This window comes from Mastigoproctus giganteus, chromosome 13, assembly GCF_048544385.1.
Source record: "Mastigoproctus giganteus isolate SK-2022 chromosome 13, ASM4854438v1, whole genome shotgun sequence".
In the NCBI taxonomy this organism is placed as follows: domain Eukaryota; kingdom Metazoa; phylum Arthropoda; class Arachnida; order Uropygi; family Thelyphonidae; genus Mastigoproctus; species Mastigoproctus giganteus.
Genome location: NC_143587.1, coordinates 87002198 through 87023876, shown reverse-complemented (window position 1 = coordinate 87023876; position 21679 = coordinate 87002198). Strand labels below are relative to the sequence as shown.

At 35.3% G+C, this 21679-nt stretch overlaps 1 protein-coding gene across 4 annotated transcripts in view; it reads right to left on the bottom strand.

The window, feature by feature from the left end:
- Window positions 1–335: 335 nt before the first annotated feature.
- Window positions 336–21679, bottom strand: part of Upf2 (UPF2 regulator of nonsense mediated mRNA decay) — a 695457-nt gene continuing 674113 nt past the window's right edge. For all 4 annotated transcript variants that reach the window (XR_016547840.1, XM_090387842.1, XM_090387844.1 and 1 more), the window contains one exon: window positions 336–914. Coding sequence is in view for 3 of the 4 variants with exons in the window: in XM_090387842.1 (XP_090243968.1) it covers window positions 873–914 (42 nt within the window). In the remaining variant the exon portion in view is untranslated. The remainder of the gene's footprint in view (window positions 915–21679) is intronic.

The window sequence follows — 21679 nt, the reverse complement described above, 5'->3', positions numbered from 1 at the left end:
CTATACATGGGTGAACTCTGCTACTGTTCATAATGATGTTTCCACTGCAGAAGCACCAATCATCAACAACTTTAATGACTCCAATAGGCACTGCAGCTCTTTAATACTTGCACGTTTTTTCATTTGCCTACGATGGGAAGTGTGCGAATATTGGAATGCTGGATTGTCTAATAAATTGGTGGAGTAATTATTTATTACCACGCATTTTTGTTTTGAAATACAAATGTTGAATTACATTAAAGCTACTGTTGTTGTAAGGACTTTTAAATAACTGTTTTCAAAGTTTTGACAAGTGTTGTTATTCTTTGTCTGCTATTGTATACAAAGAAAGCATATAACATTTAGCACAACAGTGTGCAGAAACTAATTTATTAAATGTAGCAATAACATTGAAATTTTGCTATAGCACCAGGATTTTATACCAAAATGAATCAAAAGCAGCAAGAATCACTCACAGAAACTGGGGTGTATCTAGTTTCTTTTCACAGTTCCATTTAAAAGTAATTCACAATTAAATATAGAAGGAATAAAAAATTAATAAAATAAATGAAAATAAGCATAAAGAAAAATCACTTTAAAATAATGCTGGAACTGGATTTTCCCATCCTCCTCTGTACTGCTTCATTTGCATTCCTTTTCAAGAATTCATCTTCAGTATATATAAATACCACATGTCATGGTTTATGGTGTGTGTGTGTGTACAGTTATGACTGTATAATTACAGTGATGACAAGATACTGCAGAGTATTCACTTCTCAACACTTGGCTGCTCTTCTGACTGCTGCTGCTGACATGTGCAATCAGGCACTTATAGTGATGTGAAGAACTGTCTCAGCACCACATATCAGGGTAGTCAACTCTGATGTGATGTTTTAGTTTGGCCTTGGTTCGATGTCCAGTAATTTCAACGTTTCCTGAAACCAATTAAAAACACAAGTTATATTGTTGAACACAAATTATATTGTTGAACACAAATTAAAAATACCTGATACACTTCAATTACAGAATGCAACTTAAGTATATTTTATATTACATTTTCTAAAATTAGCTATTTGGTTTTTATCGTCTTTAAATACATTACTTGTTACTTCATATTTGAAATACATGCCTCCTATGTGCTGATAATGTTCATAGCAGTTTACCCTGTCCCAGTTGCAAAAGACATTCATACGAACCACAACTATCCTGGTAGCAGAGGAGCATGGTGTGCTGCCTCTCATTGTGCATCACTGGTTCTTTTTTGTGAAACTGTAACCAAAGTGCATTACCAACAGCTCACACTACTAATGCAACAAACAATGCTATGTAAATTACCTGGTGATCAGATAATTTCAACAGATTTTATGCCACTTGGATCTTCAAACTCATCCTTCCCCGACTTCACACCCCATGGTTTTGTGAAAGTGCCTTTGAAAATAACCCCCACATATTAAGAAAACAATGGAATATTAAACAGAACTATAATAGAATAATATATTTTCAATGTTAATAGTGGCAAATTGTTTTCCTTTTGAGCATATTTTGTGATAAGATGCACAGTTATTAACATTATCCCACATAGCTACACATGAGTAGCATGTAATCTGACAAAATAAATTTTGTGAAATCACAGCTATACAAAAAATATGTTCAGTCCAGGTTGTGTCTTACATTCACTTGATATCACTTATACATATTTTTACTGTGTAAGTTTTTTCAAAATTGTAACTCAAATATATTTAAAATTTTTTTAAAGCTACTAATACAATTAACTGAAGTTTATGCTAAATTCCAAACATGCACTCCTTGGAAGTGTTCATAAATCAAAATTTTGTAATAAATTGGGAGTACTTTTATGAATACATATGATATATATATATATATATTTTTTTTTTTTGTTAGCTGTTTGCGCATCAGATTCTGTGGCCATAATGCACCTCCCACAGTTCTTGCATATTCTACTCTGATCCAAGCCCGAGGCGGAATTCGAACCAGCGACCTTTGGGTTGCCAGGCAGGCACTTTACCCACCCGGCTAGCCCGGTCGGCACATATGATATAGTACAAAGCTGAATGCAACAGGGAAAAAAAAAAAAAAAAGTACATTTTATTATAGTACTGTATAATGCTAAGCTACAATAGAAAATGCAGTACAGTTTTCAATAAACTTTCATTCCAAAACTCAGCAATGGTTTGGTCCCAAGGTTACTGGATTTGGGAGTTGTTCATCATTATAAATATCAGGATTAATAAAAACATATTCTATTGTATTTATATATACTTATGTACCTGACACAGCCAAGTGGTCAGAAGTGCGAGTGCAGTAGCACATGCTCTTTGAGTGGACTGGAGTTCAAGCCCGTGACTGCTAAATATGATTAACATTTGTATTGACTGATTTTTTGTAAACTCCACTGACCTGGTGGTCTTGCTAGAGTATAAACAAGAACACGTTAAATACATAAATATTTAGAGTATTTTATTCTGGTTTGTTTTACTTTCAAAAGATTACAACTCAGATAACTGGAGAAATGTAGCATTAATTATTGAGAACATTTCAAGTAACAGTAATAGAGGCATGGGTTGCAAGAAAGCAAACAAATGAGCTTATGTAGCCTCAGCCAAAAAAAAAAAAATCACACAACCATTCCCTCTAAAAGTTTGTCCAGTTCCTCCTTGAATTTATTTAAGCTATCAACTTTCACAATGACAGATGGAAGTTTGTTCCAGCAATTAACCAACCACTGGCTAAAGGCAAATTTCCGCACATCTATTCTATAACTGTCTTTCCTCAATTTGAATTTATGCCTCCTTAGGTTCGTAATCTGAGCAAGTGGAAGAATTCAGCGTCCTCAACCCATTAAAGGCCTTATACATCTCAATCAGACCACCTTACAGGTGTCTAGTCTCCAGCCGATGCAATTTGCAGAACTTAAGCCTCTCTTGGTAAGAGGATCCCTTCATTCCCCCCACCAATCTTGTTGCCCTTCTCTGTACATGCTCAAGCAAATCTACATCCTTCCTAAAATGAGGCCTCCAGACCTGTACGCAGTACTTAAGGCGTGGCCTGACCATTGCCTTATACAGAGGGCCAATCACCTCCTTTTCCCTGCTAGCAAAATCCCTATATATCATTGACAAAACCCCATGACATGCCCTGGCAGCCTGCCTGCATTGCTCAGAAAACTTCATATCTGACTGCACAATCACTCCCAAGTCTTTTTCATTTTCTACCACCTTAAGTGTAGTATCACACAGTTGATATGTTTCTCTGGGGTTACTTTTACCCATATGCAGACTTTGCATTTGTCAAGGTTAAATTTCAGTTGCCACTTCTTATCCCATCTGCCCAAATTATCTAGATCCTGTTGCAGTAGCACACTGCTATTACTGTCATTAACAACCCTGCCAACTTTTTATCATCTGCAAACTTTGACACTAAGCATGATATACCTTCATCAATATCATTGATAAATATACAAAACAGTGGACCCAACACTGAACCATGTGGGACTCCACTAATAACATTAGTCCATGAAGAGCAGCATCCATTGATTACCACCCTCTGTCTTCTCCCACTCAACCATCCTTTTATTCATTGTAGCAACTTACCCTTAATACCATTCTGCTCCAATTTGTACAATAGTCTTCCATGCACAACAGTGTCAAAAGCTTTCCTGAAATTCAAATATATGATATCAAAATTATTTTTTGCATCCAGTTCCTTTGTAACCACATCATAATATCCTATCAAATTTGTCAGACAAGACTTTCTCTTAACAAATCCATGCTGTGTCTTAATTATTGCAACGGTCTTGTCTAGATGATCCTGCAATGCATATCTTTAACCAGTGACTCCATTATTTTCCCTGGAACAGAAGTTAAACTAACTGGTCTATAATTACTTGTGTCACCCTTTGATCCCCTTTTGTGAATTGGGGATACATTTTCACATCTATAGTTTGTGGGGACTTCTCTGAATCCAAGGATGCTCTCATAATTATGACTAAGGGTTTGCTCAGTTCCTTTGCTGCCTCCTTTAATATAACTGGATAGATCCCATCCACCCCAGGTGCCTTTCTTATGTTTAACTTCTTCAACAATTTCTCCTCATCTTTGCTCTCAGTTATTCAAAATCATTAAGCACCCTGTTACAATTTGATAAACTTCTGGCATTTTCCTTCCTTAATAACTCCTCATGTGTGAATGTAGACGCAAAATACTCATTCAGTTCGTTTGCTATCTGAGCAGGATCATCAACAGAGAACCATCGATATGAAGTGGATCAATCTGATTCATTCCCTTCCCTCTAGAGTTTATATAAGTAAAGAAATCCTTGCTGTTTTTCTTAGCATCCTTTGCCAAAGATTTCTTGTAATCTGCCTTTGCTTGACTAATATCCTTTGTAACTTGATTACAGACTTATATCTGAAATGAGTCTCATTAGACAACTATTTAGGCGTAAACCTTGAACAATATTTCTTAATCGATATGAAAAGTTTAATAGCTTCCAACATTAATTCCTTGAATGCTTCCTATTTAGAATCAGTTGGTCCAACTGTATAGAATTTAAAAACTGTCTGAGACCACTGTAGTCACCTTTACGGAAGCAAAAACCCTTTCCTTTACCCCCGATGGTAATTATATCTTCAAGTAAATGCCATATCAGTACACTATGATCACTGTCACCCAGCGGTTCCTTTATCTGCAAATTCTTAATACACTAATGATCACTGCTGATAACCAGATAAAGAGTAGTGCTCTCTCTGGTTGCCTCTCGATCATAAGCCAAAAAATATTAAATTTTGAAATTCTGAGTACTCTTTAACAGGCTTACAATTCATCTTAATCTAAAACATGATGCTGTTTTATCTTATGCAAGTTTTTCAAAATTTAGTTCAAAATTTGTGACACCACTTCTTGGTAATGATGAGACTGGGTATCTGATAGTGCTTTGGCTTGGAGTTTAATTAGTACAAGTTGAAAGGTTGGATTGAAATTTCCTCCAACGGCTGCAAATGGATTCTCAGTCATGTCTAATCTGTAACCTTGGGGCCAAACAGCTGTTTACTTTTGAAACGACATTTTGGGATCTAATATCAAAGGCCTAAAATGAAGACAGTTCAAAATTACAGAAATAATCAAAATTAAATTTCCTCAGAATGAAAACTGAAGCATATTTTGTTTTTTATCTCTTTATTGAACATATCACATTCCAAACAGATTGCTTTTTAATTCTATCAAGTAATTAACAACAGTTGTTGCTCTTGTAAAAATTCTGTTAATAAGGTACCCCAACCATTTATGATCACCCACAAATTTGTAGTATTACATTCCTTTATTATCAAATTACTGTGATCAATTTCTTTTTCACTGAGCTAAAGGGCAGGGCTGTGTTGGTTACAACTGACCTACAACTGCAACTGACCAAAAAAACAATTTTGCACCCGGGCAGCCATTGCATTGTCTTGCCTAAAAGGCTTCTTTCTTATCTTATGCTTATCTTAGCTTTCTATCTGGAGCTCATTTTATAAAACTAAGAGTGAATCTTTTACAAATTTGATTTGTAAAAATGCACTAATGTATTGTGATTTGTGTTCAGGTTCAATCAAAATATGTTGCAGTTTAAATTGCTTATATTTTTTGATATACTTAATGTACAGGAAAGATTTTGCTGTAATTTAATACAGTAGGCCAATGATCCATGTTTTAATTAAGTGGTTATGTCAGTGAAGATTCACAGAGATTCACACTTCCAAATCTGTGAAATGTCTGTTTCAACAATCAGATGAGTTGTGGGCAGTGACCAACTAGATCCTAACAATAGAGCTGGCAATGTTTCTGTATGTGCCAAAGCCTCGAGATGTTATAGTTGATTTTTATGGCCCATTACTACAGTTTAAGAATTTTCTTTTACACTAACAGTAAACAAACAAACAAAAAAAAATCAATCAAAACTTAATTTTTATTAACACAATCAACTGCCATTCCTGTGGTTGAAGCCTGTGGCCAGTTCCACTCACATTACTGTAACAATCATTTATGGGGAGGTGGGATCAAGACCCATGACTACAAAATGTGATATTTTTTTCCCCCTTATAGCAGTTTAGAATCAAATAGCTCAGCCCACACCTTAGATAAACCTATATCTTTTAACAAGTAATTTGATAATAAAAACTTCACTGCATTATATATTTCTTGTTGGTTAAACCTTGTTCCCTCCAGTAACACAATGGATTTGGGCTTTTGGTAACTTTAGAAACAACAGTGTTATTCATGAATTGAACTAAAATTACCAATAATGCTTGTAATTGAATACCATCACAAAGAAGATGAATACATTATATATTAAAATCCCAGGGCACACTATTACAGTTTCAGGTCAGACAGTGGGTGGCTTCTGTTAGCAAATTTGTGTTAGAGTGGTGAATAAATATTAAGCCTAAACAAGCAGCATTTGGAAGAAAAATTTCCAACTGAAAATGTAATGAAAATTACGTGAATACTAAATTCCCAGTACTGAGCTGTGTTAGCACATTGCAACAGTTAAATAAAGAAAAGGGATTATATTTTAATGGAGGTGTTGAAATAATATGATAATATATGTTTCACTACATTATATATTTCTGACTTGGGGAAGATTTGTTCCCTTCAATGACAGCCACATGCTTGGGCTGACTTTAGAGATGACCTCTTTGTCCACAAGTAAACTTGAAATTATTAGTTTTGGTATTAGTAGTGGCCATATGGTGCAAGGAAAAAAGAGTAATATAATAATAATAAAAAATTAAATAATAAAAGGAAATAGACAATCTATGCATTTCTCTCCTCCCATAGGTATTAGTTTTAGTAGTGGCCATATGGTGCAAGGAAAAAAAAGAAAAAGGAAAAAAGAGTAATATAATAAAAAATTAAATAAAATAAATAATAAAAGGAAATAGATAACCTATGCATTTCCCTCGTCCCATAGGTAACTGTCCAGCTGGCCTTTGAATTTCCCCAAAACTGTCAGCCTCTACCACCCATGTGGATAACTTATTCCAGTAATTTAAAACTCGCTGGCTAAAATAAAACTTCCTGCAATCCGGTTTAAATTTCTCTCCCTCCCTCATAACTTGAATTTATGGCCCTTAGTTCTAGAATTATTTATAACCGTGAAAATTTTGTTCTCATTCATTTTACTTTTGCCTCTCAGAGCCTTAAATACCTCAATCAAGTCTCCTCTAAGGTGCCAAGCTCTGCAACCCACATATTCAAAGTCTTTGCTCATATGGATATCCTTTTGCAGATTTCACTAGGCGAGTTACCCATCTTTGGACCCTTTCAAGAAGCTCAATGTCTTTTTTTTTTAGGTGCAGTCTTCATATTTGAACACAGTATTCCAAGTGTGGCCTAACAATAGCCTTATATAATGGGATTATGACATTCTTATCTCTACTAGCAAATGTTCGATAAATCATCGATAGGACACCATGGCCCATCCTTGCAACCTATCTACAATGCTCGGAGAACTTCATGTCTGACTGTATCTTAACTCCCAAGTCCCTTTCTTCCATTACTGACTTTAGTTTAATTAACCCAATCTGAGGAATAACCATTTATCACAACTCTCTGCCTCCTGCTCTGAAGCCATCCTGCTATCCATCAAAGGATTTTTCCTGTCATTCCAACCTGTTCCAGCTTATAAAGTAACTGCACTGTGGGACCGAGTCAAATGCTTTGCTGAAATATAAATAAACAATGTTGAAATTATTCCCTAAATCCAGCTCATGAGTCATCCTGTCAAAATAGCTAACCAGATTTGTTAAACATGATTTTCTCTTTACAAAACCATGCTGCATATCCTTCAGAATTCCATTTCTATCTAAATTATTCTGAATTCCACCCTTGATCATTGCCACCATGATTTTCCCTACTATTGAAGTTAGACTGACTGGTCAGTAATTTCCTACTTTTATTTTTAAAAGTAGGAAATTAACGACCCAGAAGGCAAGTCTGTCATTCATTAAAAACTAAGGGCGAGGATATTTCAGCTGTTCTAGGTCTTACTGGACCCCCAACAGGTGGGTGGCCCCTATCAGCAATTTGCCATGAAACAGTGAATAAATGCATGAAGTTTATCTCTCTTCCTTAATTATTTCTTTTCTTGTGGGATAAAAGAGACAACCCTAAAATTAAACATGCATTTACAACTTGGCTCAAATTTTAACCAATTAATTGATAATTGGAAGTTTTCTACTGAAAAGCTGGTTACTGATCATTGACAGTTAAGATAAGTGAATAGTTTTAGAGATCAATCAAGAAATTTCTTAAACCTTGATGAAACCTGGGTCAATAACAGCAACAGAAAATTTAAACTGTTGCACGATGATAATAGTGTAGATACATGTCACAGAAAACTGCTTCAGAAAGACCACTGTTTGATTTTGCTATATGCAGGGGATGAAAGATTTATACCAAATGCAGAAAAGGAAAAAGAAAGACAGGAAAAACTGACATGATCACTTAAGCAAACTATAATAACAGAAGATTAGCCAAAATGTATACAGACATAATTAAACTGGAAAATTTTTATTAGAAACTGATATCCTGCTTATTTTGAATGGGACAGCCAAGCAAATAGATATGAATTTTTGTGGTAATTTTTCAAGTACAATTTACAATTCTTTTTAAGGGCTGTTTAAACTTTGATAGCTATTAAAAAAAAAAAAAAAAGGTAACAGATATTTTGGAGGAGAAACCATGCCTTTCCCAACAAGTGAGATATAGGGGGTCCCCGGTATCTGAGTATTCATTATCCGAATCCTCGCAGTTAGGAGGATTTGAAAATGAAAGAATTAAAGCTTTTTTTTTTTTCCCTTGAGAAAATTGACCAAGCACTTGAATATTTTTCGTAAGAACAATCTTCTTCATGATCATGCAACAAAAGTTAAGCGCAAAGTTAAAGACATAACTAAATGCTACGACCCAATTTTATCTGAAAAAATACGGCAAAAAAAAAACCCCACAAACAACTCTGGATTCATTTTTTATTCACACAACTGAAAAATAGTGTAACTTTATTTAATCTTACATTGTGCAACATATTATAATAAAAAATGTCTAATAAATTATAATTATATTTTATTTGAAAGTAAGACTTACAGACAGATTTTCAGTTTACCTATGGGTTTAAATTTGAGCGGCCTAATATTGGAGCTGTATTTAGATAGATTGGAAAATATATATCTAATACAGTTTTTACCCAAAATCACATTTTACGGTAGATACCTCGACATCCTTATTATAACGGATAATGACTATTAATGAAGTTTTACAAACTTTTAATAATATGCACATTAGGTTAAAATTTACTCTGGAAACAGAACAAGAAGAAACAAAGTCTATAAATTCTCTAAACTTTACACTTAAGAAGGAGGGCAGAAATATTAATTTCAGTATTTATCGTAAGCCCACAAATACGGGGATGTTCTTACACTACAGTAGCTATCACCCATACTCATATAAAAGGTCAATCGTTCTAAACCAGTTCTTAAATGCGTTCAAATATTCTTCCACACAATGTGCCCTACAGATAGAAATAAAGGAATTGATGAATAGGTTTTTAAATAGAGGATACTCGATTACCTCTATCAACAGCATTAAATTAGAAGCGGAAGACAAAATAATCAATAACAGACATAATGACAGGATTAGTAAAAAATATTTTATTTCAATGCCGTATGTTGAACACTGGTACAGACAAATTATCAACCTCTTCAGAGGTACTGAAATGCAAATAGTAGCAAAACCGGTCCGCAAATTATATGCCACACTTAAAATTCACACAGTATTATCAACTTCCCGACTAACACATGACCTTGTCTGCCACATTTCTTGCAAGGATTGTGTTTTGTTTTACATTGGATCCACCAGATGTATTTTAAATTTGAGGGTTAGGCAGCATGAAGCATCAGTTTGTGCATCACGTGCGAACGCGTAGGAATTAGCATTTCATGCGATAAATGAAAACCATACATTCCTGTTTAATGAAGCCAAAATTTTAAGTATTCAATGTAATTACTGATTGCCGAGACTTTAGAAATGAAAATACAAAAAAACTCTTTCAACGTTCGTCGACCATTTCTCATTTCTGATTTGTGGACTTTCGAACGCATGTGTAACAAACACTAATCTCCTATTTATATGATTCCCGACATACCCATTTTGTTAGTTTCATTCTACCCTGTGAACACGAAGGGTGGAATCTTTTAGTTATTTTGTCTCATAATATTTTAATAGTAATTTATTGATATTCCAGTGAGGAATTTTAAATTGCAGCATGGCTTTATGGTACTTTCATCTTATTTTAATAGCATTTTATTCGTATTGTAATTTTGCATTTATGACAAAATGTTTTCCTTCACATGGGTTGCATGGGGGGGTTAATATTTCTGGGGTCGGGGTGGGGTTCTCCGCTGTGAACAGAGAAACCCAGGTTCTCCTGGGGTTCTCTGTTCCTGGAGTTCCCTTTTTTTCATTTCATAATTTATTCGTATAAGGAGATTTTGGAAAGAAGAAATCCTACGCATTGAATAAAAGGTAACTCCTTGTTTTTTTCCAAAATTTTTTACTATGTACAAGTATATAATAAACATTACTATACAATATCGGTGTGGATACACCATAGACAACTCTTAAAGAAAAACTACAGTAGTAGTGGTGTGAAAAGCATCATTTCATCTGTATCTCATATTGTGCTCATCCTTCATAACGAGTTGCCCACATATTGCACTACCTCGAATAAGTAAAGCTTCACTAATAGAGAGGACTATTGTTACTTATTCTGGATGGGCACCACCACCATGATGGCATTGCTTGCAAAATAGTATGAGATAAGAACTGTGTTATCCACATACTATCCCTATTAGACTTAGGAAAGCAAAAAGGTGTAGGAAAGTGATAGTAGGAGAGGAAGAGGAAGAAATGCCATCAAAAGAAGAAAGGGACAGCTATTCCCACTCGCTCACTGAATTAAACAACTCATGAATCACCCCCCCCCCCCCCCGAATAAGCAATTCTTCCCCATCCTTTAAAACAAGTTGCCATGTACTGCACTACCTCGAATAAGTAATGCTTCACTAATAGAGAAGGCTAGTGTTACTTGTTCTTGGTGGGCACCACTACACGGATGGCACCGAGAATAAATAACAATAGTCTTCTCTATTAGTGAAGTGTTACTTATTTGGGGTAGTGCAATACACGGGCAACTCATTGTGAAGGATGACCACAATATGAGATACAGATGAAATGCCTTTCACACTACTACTGTAGTTTTCCTTTAAGAGTTGTCTATGGTGTATCTACACTGATATTATATTATAGATATAGAATCTTAAACTCTTAAAATATTTTGCCTAGTTGCATTTAGTTTTATTTAAAAAATAAACATTATGAAAATTTGGTCCCCATTTTAGGTGGAATTTTCTGGAACCAGTTATTTATTAATTTTACAGGGGATCATTGGATAACACGGATTCCCTGTACTTAAATACTGTGCATGAATTGCTTGAAAAAGCCAACTAATATTAAAATCCTTAGATATCCAGTTGCTACTTCTTTTTTTTTTTAATAATCAGAGTATTATTTTAAGGAATGAATTTCTCCAGTCCATCCATATTTCTTTGAGAGCCACAGTTCAAATATCAGAGAGCTGCAGTTTGGTCAGTACTGTATTATTCTGGGGATGTGCAGTGCATCTGTAAAATTTGTAAGTTTGTGAAACAGGTCAGTTTATGGAATAATTGTGGGTTTTTTTTTTTTTTTCTTAAATTAACATTCTAAAGTTTATTTAATAAATAGTTTTAAGTTTTTAAGCACTCTAATCATATAGATTCGCTTATTTTTTTATTTAGCTAAGTATTAATTTAGTATTCATGGGGACTTTGTTATTGGTATTTTGGTAAGAACTTTGTAATTTGTAAGAATTTCCTTGTAGAACACAACTAAGTTTGTGCATGTGTGTAAAGTATACAATCGGTGTTCTACTGAGTTTAAGTTTTGCATTTTGTAATTTTAAATTTTATTTAAAAGAGATCATGTATTCATGCAGAAAAGTGAAGCATAACAATTCAAAAAATGTTGTGAATGACAGCAGATCTATCACCAGTGATTCTCCTGTAAGTCATACCCTCTTTGCTTGCATTTATTGTTACATGTACAGCAAAAGTGTTGGGAATGTAGTAGTAGTAGTGGCATGTGATGAAAGAAAGCATGTGTATGAGCTTATGCAGCATCAGCCAAAAAAAAAAAAAAAAAACGCACCATTCCCTCCAAATGCCTGTCCAGTTCCTTCTTAAATTTATTCAACCTATCAACTTTCACAACGACAGATGGAAGTTTGTTCCAGCAATTAACCACCCTCTGGCTAAAGGCAAATTTCTGCACATCTATTCTACATCTGTCTTTTCTTAATTTGAATTTATGCCCCCTTAGGTTCGTAATCTGAACAAGTGGAAGGATCCCATCAGAGTTCAGTGTGCTCAACCCATTCAAGGCCTTATAGACCTCAATCAGATCACCGCGCAGGTGCCTAGTCTCCAGCCACTGCAATTTGCAGAACTTAAGCCTCTCTTGGTAAGAGGATCCCTTCATTCCCCTCACCAATCATGTTGCTCTTCTCTGTACACGCTCAAGCAAATCTACATCCTTCCTAAAATGAGGCCTCTAGACCTGTACGCAGTACTCAAGGCGTGGCCTGACCATGTGATGACCTAAATTCAAAACCCAACATACTGTCAGGCATGACTGTGTCTCTGAGGAAGCAAATTGAGGCCCTCATGCAAATTCAGACTTGTCACAATCTCAAGTGTTTGATGCTATGTCCAGCAACGTTTTTCCGGATCCAGAGGCAGAAATGGTTCAATCAGTGTAAATTGCTTTGGCTCCATAAAATTCTCTAATAAATTGATCACTTTTGAGGTGATCAATTTATGTCACTGGTTTTATAATATCTCTTAAAAATGTTCACTCTAATATTATCCTCTCCCAATGTATTAGGATTGTTACCATTTTAAAAATTATAATTTGGTTCTTACTAACTTGAGAATACTTTATCTTAAACTTTAGAATATTCTATCTTAAACTCATTGGCAACTTTTCTCCCTTACCACCATATCTGAAGTTTCATTTTCTTAGAGCTCTTAATATAATTAATTATAACAAAAAATCTCAAGAAAGTCCCCCCCCCCCCAGTTATATAAAATAAACCACTTTTGGCTAAAACTACTGCACAGATCATGAAAATGACAAGCAAAAAAGTTGCAGTATACACAGTTCTATTTTATTTTTTTATTTTCATGAAAGGCAAGTGAGACATATATTATGAAATTTGAAATAACAGTATTAACTAAAAGAGAATAATTTTTATTCTTTAATAAAAGTTTATGCACTGCATGCTTATATTCCATAGATATATTAAAATAGAAAAATTCAATAAAATGAAATTATTATTATTTTTAAATCTTTATGTAAGGTTTTTCCTACTCTGCAAAAACCAAAAATAATCAGCCACCATAGCTCTCATCTTGTTCATCACTAATATTACCAGTTATTAGGGAAAAATCCAGATATGAATGTGAAAAGTTTATTTTAAGATACATCCAACAATCCAAACTTTTATAGTTACACAACAGTTCTTCCACCAGCTGTTTTTATTACTTAAAACCCATAAATCAAGGGATCTAATTTGCAGTCTAACAAAGATTCCTTTTTTTTAAATTTTGCATAAATTAATTTTGGAAAATTTCCCAAAAATTGATAAAAACCATCACTTTTCTTATCAGAAGCCTTAAACTTTTTTAAATTAAGCATAGTTTTATATGCACTGGAGGAAGAAGTACCAACTGAAGATTCACTATGCACATATATGTTAATTTTTCCAGAAAGGAATTCTTCTTGTGCCAGCAAATCTTTAAAACATATATGCTGAGTGACCATGGCATTATGACCACCTACCTAATACCATGCTGGGACACTGATCACATGGATAAAAGCTGCTATTCACCTATGCATTGATCCATTATATGTCTGAAGACATCTGGGATATGCAGCCATGCCTCAATTCCTGTTCCAAAACATCCCACAGTTCAATTGGATCGAGGTCGGGTGAATTAGAAATCAAGATGGGTGATATCTTCACTATGTTCTTTGAATTACTTCTGCACAGTGCAGACATGCTGTCTGAGTGCATTATAGCCCTGGAAGATCCTGTTTCTATCCAGGAAAAAATGCAACACGGCAGGATACACAGTCTCCTAAGAGCTGCTGGCAGACCTCACCAGTGAAATGTTGGCCCATATGCACCAGAGGTCCTAGTTCTTGCCAGCAAAACATGCCCCATATTAAGCAACCACCACCACTTGCTTGGATACAGGCACCATGCATAATGGGTCCATGGACTTGCGTTGCTTGTGCTACACACAAAGGCATCTGTTGGCATGTTGCACCAGGTATTTGGACTCATCCAACCAGCACATTAATTTCCAGTCCTTTGGTGTTTAACCAGTGTGTTGTTGACACCACAGCATTTGCCACTGATGATGATCAGCGTTGGGGAGAGGGTGTCTCTTGGGTCACGTTACTGGAGGCTTTGTGTTTCTACTATGTAATAAAACTGGAATTAAACTTGCTTCAGACGAATTAATAACGGCCAATATCAGATTTGCAATCCTCCTAATTATCAGTTCATTTATATCTCAGCACATGCAAAGGGAATCCTACACATCAAAAAATGCTGAAAATTTTTTTTATTTCTCTTTCCAATTATACAAATATTTGTACTATCAGCTGGAAAATTCTAACCTTGCAGTCTAGATATAAAAAATTCTGCCTCTTGCTTTGCCAGATTTAAATCATATACTTGGTCATTAAGTTCTTTATTTATTAGATGTTATTCTTTGCTAACTTGTGGACTACAACTTGAATCTTCTATTGGGTTGACTCCTTTTTTATTGGGAATGGGAAGGTCTCCCCAATTAGTTGGTGATACAGGAGTAGGAACATCCTCTCCATGTAGGACTGGCTTCATTACAGAACATTTTTGCCTTTGCCACTCCTTGAAAATCCTGAAATATTTGTAATGCACTTTTCTTTCCTTTTATCCATGCAATGAGGTTTACTTAGCATGATAAGCAGCATATATGTGGCACCCAAGGTAAAGATAATAAGCTTTTTTATTTGTTTTTGTTATAGCTAATATTATGATTTTGGTTTATACTATTTGCAAACAACAAAATTGTCTGGTGGATTCACACAGCCACGGCAGTTCCATTTCTTCATAGCAAACTATTTCATACAAAGAAACACAAAGATATATTTCTCTGTTTCACCCATTCATTAAGTGATACTTATTTATAACTGATTAAGAAAATCAGTTATTCCACCCAACACACCTATGGACCAACAGTAACCATGTTAACTTTCTGAATGGTGCACAAATTTTCTTCTAACTGACAAATGTACCTTGGGATAAGGTATGCCATTTTATAACCTTAAAATTGTAAAGAAAAATTTAAATTGTTCACTTTTTGATGACATCCTTTATTTTCACTTTATGATGAACACAACTGTCAATAATCCATTTTATATAATAAAACATATAGTTTTAATTGTTTTTTTAAAATAAAACCCTCTTCAGCAAAACTTGAAAGAAACTAAAAAAGAATAAACCATGTGCTGCATTGAATGGTTGCAGGAGAGTGCTTCTGTTGAGAGATGCAAGAATGGATCAAACAAGACAGTAGTGCACTTTGGTAATTGGATGGGAAAGATGCTTCTGATTTTAAATTCCTGTTTTTCAATGCTATTTTAATTAATATGAATGAATAGGCTTAAGAAAATGTTTGGTTTTTATTTTTATGGCCAAACTTCTTCAAAAACAAAACAATTCATGACGCGGTTTGATTGGAAACACAATAATTGAGGAATTCATAAATGGACACTGATGATTTAATGGACATTAAATTACAAAAAAAGACATTGGCATAATTTACTTTAAGGTGCTCCCATCAGAGGGTTTAAAGAAAGAGGAATTATTCTGACAAGCCTATCATACCATCAGGTCCAATGGTTGGTTTGGTATTGCTGCGAAGAGAAGATAGGGGGATTATTTGAGTATATCGCAGGGGTGGCGTCAGAATTTTTAGTTTTGCCTTACATTGGACAGTATGGAAGAAAACAGTGAATGGAAAACCAATAGTCCAGAAGGACTGATGTGTGTTATCAAAGTACACCCAATATGTATAACAGATTTAAATGAATGGTAAAAACTAAAATCCAGAAAAAAATAAATTTTCTGGAAAATCATGAGGCACACGAATACTGGAAAAATTGGCATGTGATTAAAAGATGTATTGATGATTGCAAAACTAAGAGAGATAAAAAAAAAAAACTTCCAATAAATATACATATATATAAAAAAAAAAACCATCACCATATCTATATTAAAAACTACATGCAAAAAAAACAAAATGAAACAGTATTTGGTAACAATGAAATAGCATGCTGCTGGATCAAGTCCTAAGCAAGATAATGTTTTATGGATTTTTTTTCTTTTTCATAATGGTGAGTTACAATTAAGACTGCAAATGGCACAAAATTTGCTTTCACTCTGCACTGGTATGTCTCCCCTCCATAAAATCTGATAATATTATTACAATCCCTCTGTTACTCTTGCAGATAAGAAACTTTTACTACATACAAAGAGTTGTTATTAAAGAACAAGGCTGTGTGCGCAGCCAGTACACCTCTCGAACCTCAAACTGTTTCCTAGTTGTCTGCCAAGTCACATTCCGACACACTCATTCGCTTTGTAGTGAGACAGGTTTTCATTATCTTGTGTTGTTGCAGTTTGCCAGAAAAATGAGAGATGAGAGAAATCTCGAATTTTATTAAAAAAAAAAAAAAAAAACCCTAAAAAAACTCCCACAAACTGAAAGTTATTAGTTGTTACATCAAGTACTATGTTAAGAGCTCATGTGTCTAAGGGCTATACTAGACGAGTGCTTGAAGCGCAGTGTTGGCAAAGCCTTCCAACACCCAGTTTTACAGGAAGCAGAGGGTAAAGGCATGCAAACTAGATGGGCATTTCAAACTGACGTAAGCTTACGTAAAATGTCTGCCAACACCTTGGAATGTGCTTCAAGTGCATATGCCTTGGCGCTTGCATAGCCTGAGGAGACATTCTCTCCATTCAGGTGGTTTATTTATTATGCTTTATGGAAGACGATGTTTGACACAGAGGAGTTTATTTGTGAGGTAGAAAGGAGGCCTCCCTTGTACACCATGTCATTAAAAGACTACTCCAGCAAAGAAATAAAGGCAAAGTGTTGTATTGAAATTGGAATGTTTCCGAACTGGGATGAACTATGTAACGATGAGAATAACCAGAAAGCTCAGTTCTGAACCTTATATTTATTGTAAATATTACTTCTATTTTAGTACTGTTTCATTAGTTAACGAAATACAAGTTCGTTCACTTGAGAAGCAATTCATTAGTAGATTCTGGGTTATCTATGTACAGAATCACGAATTTACATAATTTAAGTTAATAAAGAACCTTATTATTATTAAATAATATCCAAACAGTAATCGGAGAACTGCTGAAGAATCCACTGCAATAGTACAATTAATGTCGTCGTTAACAAATGAGAATCACATGCGGTCTCTATCTTCTTCCAAAATGAATTTTGAAAACATTTCATTTCAAGCATAACTTTGGTGGCTTTCTTTTTTGAAAAGTATTGTGAAAGCAATGAAAGCACGCAGTAAGCTGTAAAGTACAGAGTTGTTGCCAGCATGATATAGGAAAAAAAAAATAAATAAATAAATAAAATAAAAAAAAAATAATAATAAAAACATAATGCACGCAACTGTTTCTTGGCATAAAAAACATGACTGAAAGAAATGCAATGGATTGATTTTGAAAAACTAGAAGCGGGAAAAACTGATAACGCTGCAATGTGCATTTGGGAAAAAAAAAAAAAGTTTGCTTTATTGTAATTATTTTTAGGGATCAATATTGGTACAGCACCTTTTCTGGATGTATATTTGATCTTCTAACGAAATTTCAAGAAAATATTTCTACTGATTGCTGCATTACAAACTTACCGAAAGTAATTCTGTAAGACTCCAAGTTTTACAAATACCTTAATCTCCAAATAAGAATAGCGGGTAGAAATAAAATAATTTTACAAACAAAGAAAACAGCATTTCAGAAATATTTCAATTAGTAGGAGTTGGTCTGTCGGTACAGCACATAAATCATACATGGAAACTTTGGTATTGATTTCTGCATCACGGCAAATTATTGAAAAAAACAGCAAATTAGTGAAAAACAATGCAAATTTTGCATTTTTTTTTCATTAATTAACATTAGAAGTTCATCAAAACTCTGTACAGACATTCCTGTTAAAAAAAATTCTCGGAAGACTTCCAGCATATTTCAAACATAATATAAAACTTTTTTTTTTTTAAACCTATTTGAATTTACTCGATGAATCCATCATCGTTGTTTTCTCTTTCTACTTGAAATCAACACTATACATAAATGTGCAATACATCCAACTTGAAACTGGGAATAGAAAAAGTGAGTCGCTGGTGATATCCAATGAAATGTTAGAAGAAGCACCCCGTCTAGTTTGCTGTTTTGGAGGTGTTCACGACGTTAGCTTATGCTCGCACTTCAAGTGCTTGTCTAGTATAGCCCTAAATGGCATAAAAGATTTTTAGAAGCAGGAGAGAATGTGGAAGACGATGAACGACTAGGTTGCTTAGTATCTATGGAAACTGATGAAAATGTGGACAGAGTAAGGAGAGATGTTATTGTTGTTATTTGGTTTTTAGGAGCATTAGCAACTAAGGCCATATTGCTCCGGTGCGGTGGTCATTCCCTGACCTTTCCACATGCTCCGTATTTGGTGGTGATGGGCTCGAACCCCGGTCTAATCAAGAAGCGTGTGCTACGCACTGCTGCTCCTTCCCACCTGGCTACAGAGAGGTGCCTCTAAGGAGAGATGAAAAATATGTGGCACCCAAAGTAGAGATAAGCTTTTTTATCAGTGTTTATTATAGACTAACATTATGATTTTGGCTTAGAAGTGAACATTGTTTTAAGCATTAGAATGGTTGTACCAGAACTCAATAGGGATAAAATAGAGGCAAATTTTAACTGAAAAAAGATGGTTGGAAACTCCATCAAGACAATGCTCCAAGCACATAATGCACCCTATTTATTAGACCTAGCTCCTTGTGGCTTTTTTTTTCTTTCCTAAACTGAAAAGTGTACTTAAGGGAGCCCATTTTCTGTCCACTGAAGACATTCAGAGAAAAAAACAACCAAAGTGTTAAAAGAGCTCGCTTACAGAAGATGACTTCCAGAAATGTTTCTGTGCTTGGAAGAAATGTATAGAATGGTGTGTGCAAGCCCAAGGCAATTATTTTCAAGGGGATAACTTGTAAGGTACAAATATTTATATTATTGCAACAGTCTCGTAATTTAATAGCCACAACTCATATAGTGTTTCATGCTGGATTTTACAAAACAGTTATATTGATTTAATTCCCATGCAATGATGCAAATGGATGGTGTGAAGCAAGCACCGAATTCGTTAGACAGAGAAAGAATTCCATTTCTGTTGTTAATCTCACATACTGATGCTATTTGCAAAGCAGGAATATTTCATTACAAATAAGGGCACAAAAGGTGATATAGTTGTACACGTTGGCACTAATAATATTAAGAGTAGGAGACCGGCAGAATTACTTAACAAGTACAAGTCACTGTTGAACAAAAGCCGAGAATTAGGGTTGAATTTGAAAGTGTCTGCAATTCTGCCCAGACACGATAGGAGGGAGTATATGATGAGAGCCTTGTCGATCAATTCGGCCCTGGAAAGATTGTGCAAGGCTCAAGGGGTAGAATTTTTTTCAGCCTGGACTGTACTTGTTAACAGGAGAGATTGCTTCTACAGGGATGGGATACACTTAAATAGAAAGGGTGCAAGAATATTTGCTGATGCTATCGAGGCAGTGTTAGGTGGGTCGGAAAACTGCTAGCTTGGGGGGAGACAAAGACCAATAGATTGACAGTAGCCACTGGCAGAGGTGAAAGAGATTCTTGCACTGCTTCTATTAGAATGAGCAGAAGCCTGGAAAACAAGATGCATGGTATTTCAGAGACTGCTGGGAGCCATTGCGGTACAAGTAAACACATGGGTTGTGTTAGGGTAGCTAAGAATAGAAACAGGTGCAGGTATACTTGCGTGTACACCAATGCTAGGAGTTTAGTAAATAAATTTGATGAATTTGAGGTATTGCTCAAAACATCAAAGGCAGATATTGTTGGGATATCAGAGACGTGGTGTCACACAGATATAAGGGATGCAGAACTGCAATTTGAGGAGTACAACGTCTACAGAAAGGATAGACAGGATAGGAAGGGGGGAGCGGTTATGCTATTAGTTAAGAAACACATAAAAACCAAGGAAGTGAAGCCAGTCGACATCGCCAGACAGTGCAGTGTTGAGTCAGTTTGGTGTGACATAAGCATTGGGAGATCAAAATTGAGAGTAGGAGTGTGCTATAGGCCTAATGACTCTGATGAGTATAATAAGGAACTGTACAGGGAAATAGAGTGGGCCAGTAAATCAGAGTCTTATAATGGGAGATTTTAATTTCCCAGATATTGACTGGAATTTGGGGGCTGGTTACTCACACACTAGCAGGGCTTTTGTGGATTTATTGGATGATTGTTTTCTACATCAGCATGTTCGGGAGGCAACTAGAGGGAGTAATACTCTTGATTTGATTATCAGCAGTGATTCTTCATGCATTAAGAATCTGCAGATAAACGAACCACTAGGTGGCAGTGATCACAGTGTGCTGAAGTGGGATTTACTCAAAGAGGTAACTACCATTAGGGGTAAAGGGAAGGGTTATTGCTTCCGTAAAGGCGACTACGATGGACTGAGACAGTATTTAAATTCTATACAGTGGGACCAACTGATGATGTTACCAACAGCAAATTCAAAATGGGAAGCATTCAAAGAACTTATCTTGGAAGCTACTAGGCTTTGCATACCAACTAAGAAATATTGTTCGAGGTTTAGGCCAAAATGGATGTCAGATGAACTAATGAGGCATATGGCAGAGAAGAAAAATGCATGGGATACTTACAAATTAACACATGACACAGAAGCCTATGATAGATACAAGTTGATATGCAACCAAGTTACAAAGGAGGTTAGGCAGGCAAAGGCAGATTACGATAAATCCTTGGCAAGGGATGCAAAGAAAAACAGCAAAGAGTTCTTTACTTATGTTAACTCTAGAAGGAAGGGGATGAATCAGATTGGTCCACTTGATATTGATGGGTCAGCTGTTGATGATCCTGCTCAGGTAGCTAACAAACTAAATGAATATTTTGCATCGACATTCACACATGAGGAGTTATTCAGCAAGGGGAATGCCAGAGGTGTATTCAACTCTAGCAGTAAGCTACAGAATCTTGAAATAACTGGGAGTAAAGTGGAGGAGAAACTGTTGAAGATAAACACAAGAAAGGCACCCGGGGTGGATGGGATCTATCCAGTTATATTAAAGGAGGCAGCAAAGGAAGTAAGCAAACCCTTAGCCATAATTATGAGAGCTTCCTTGTACTCAGG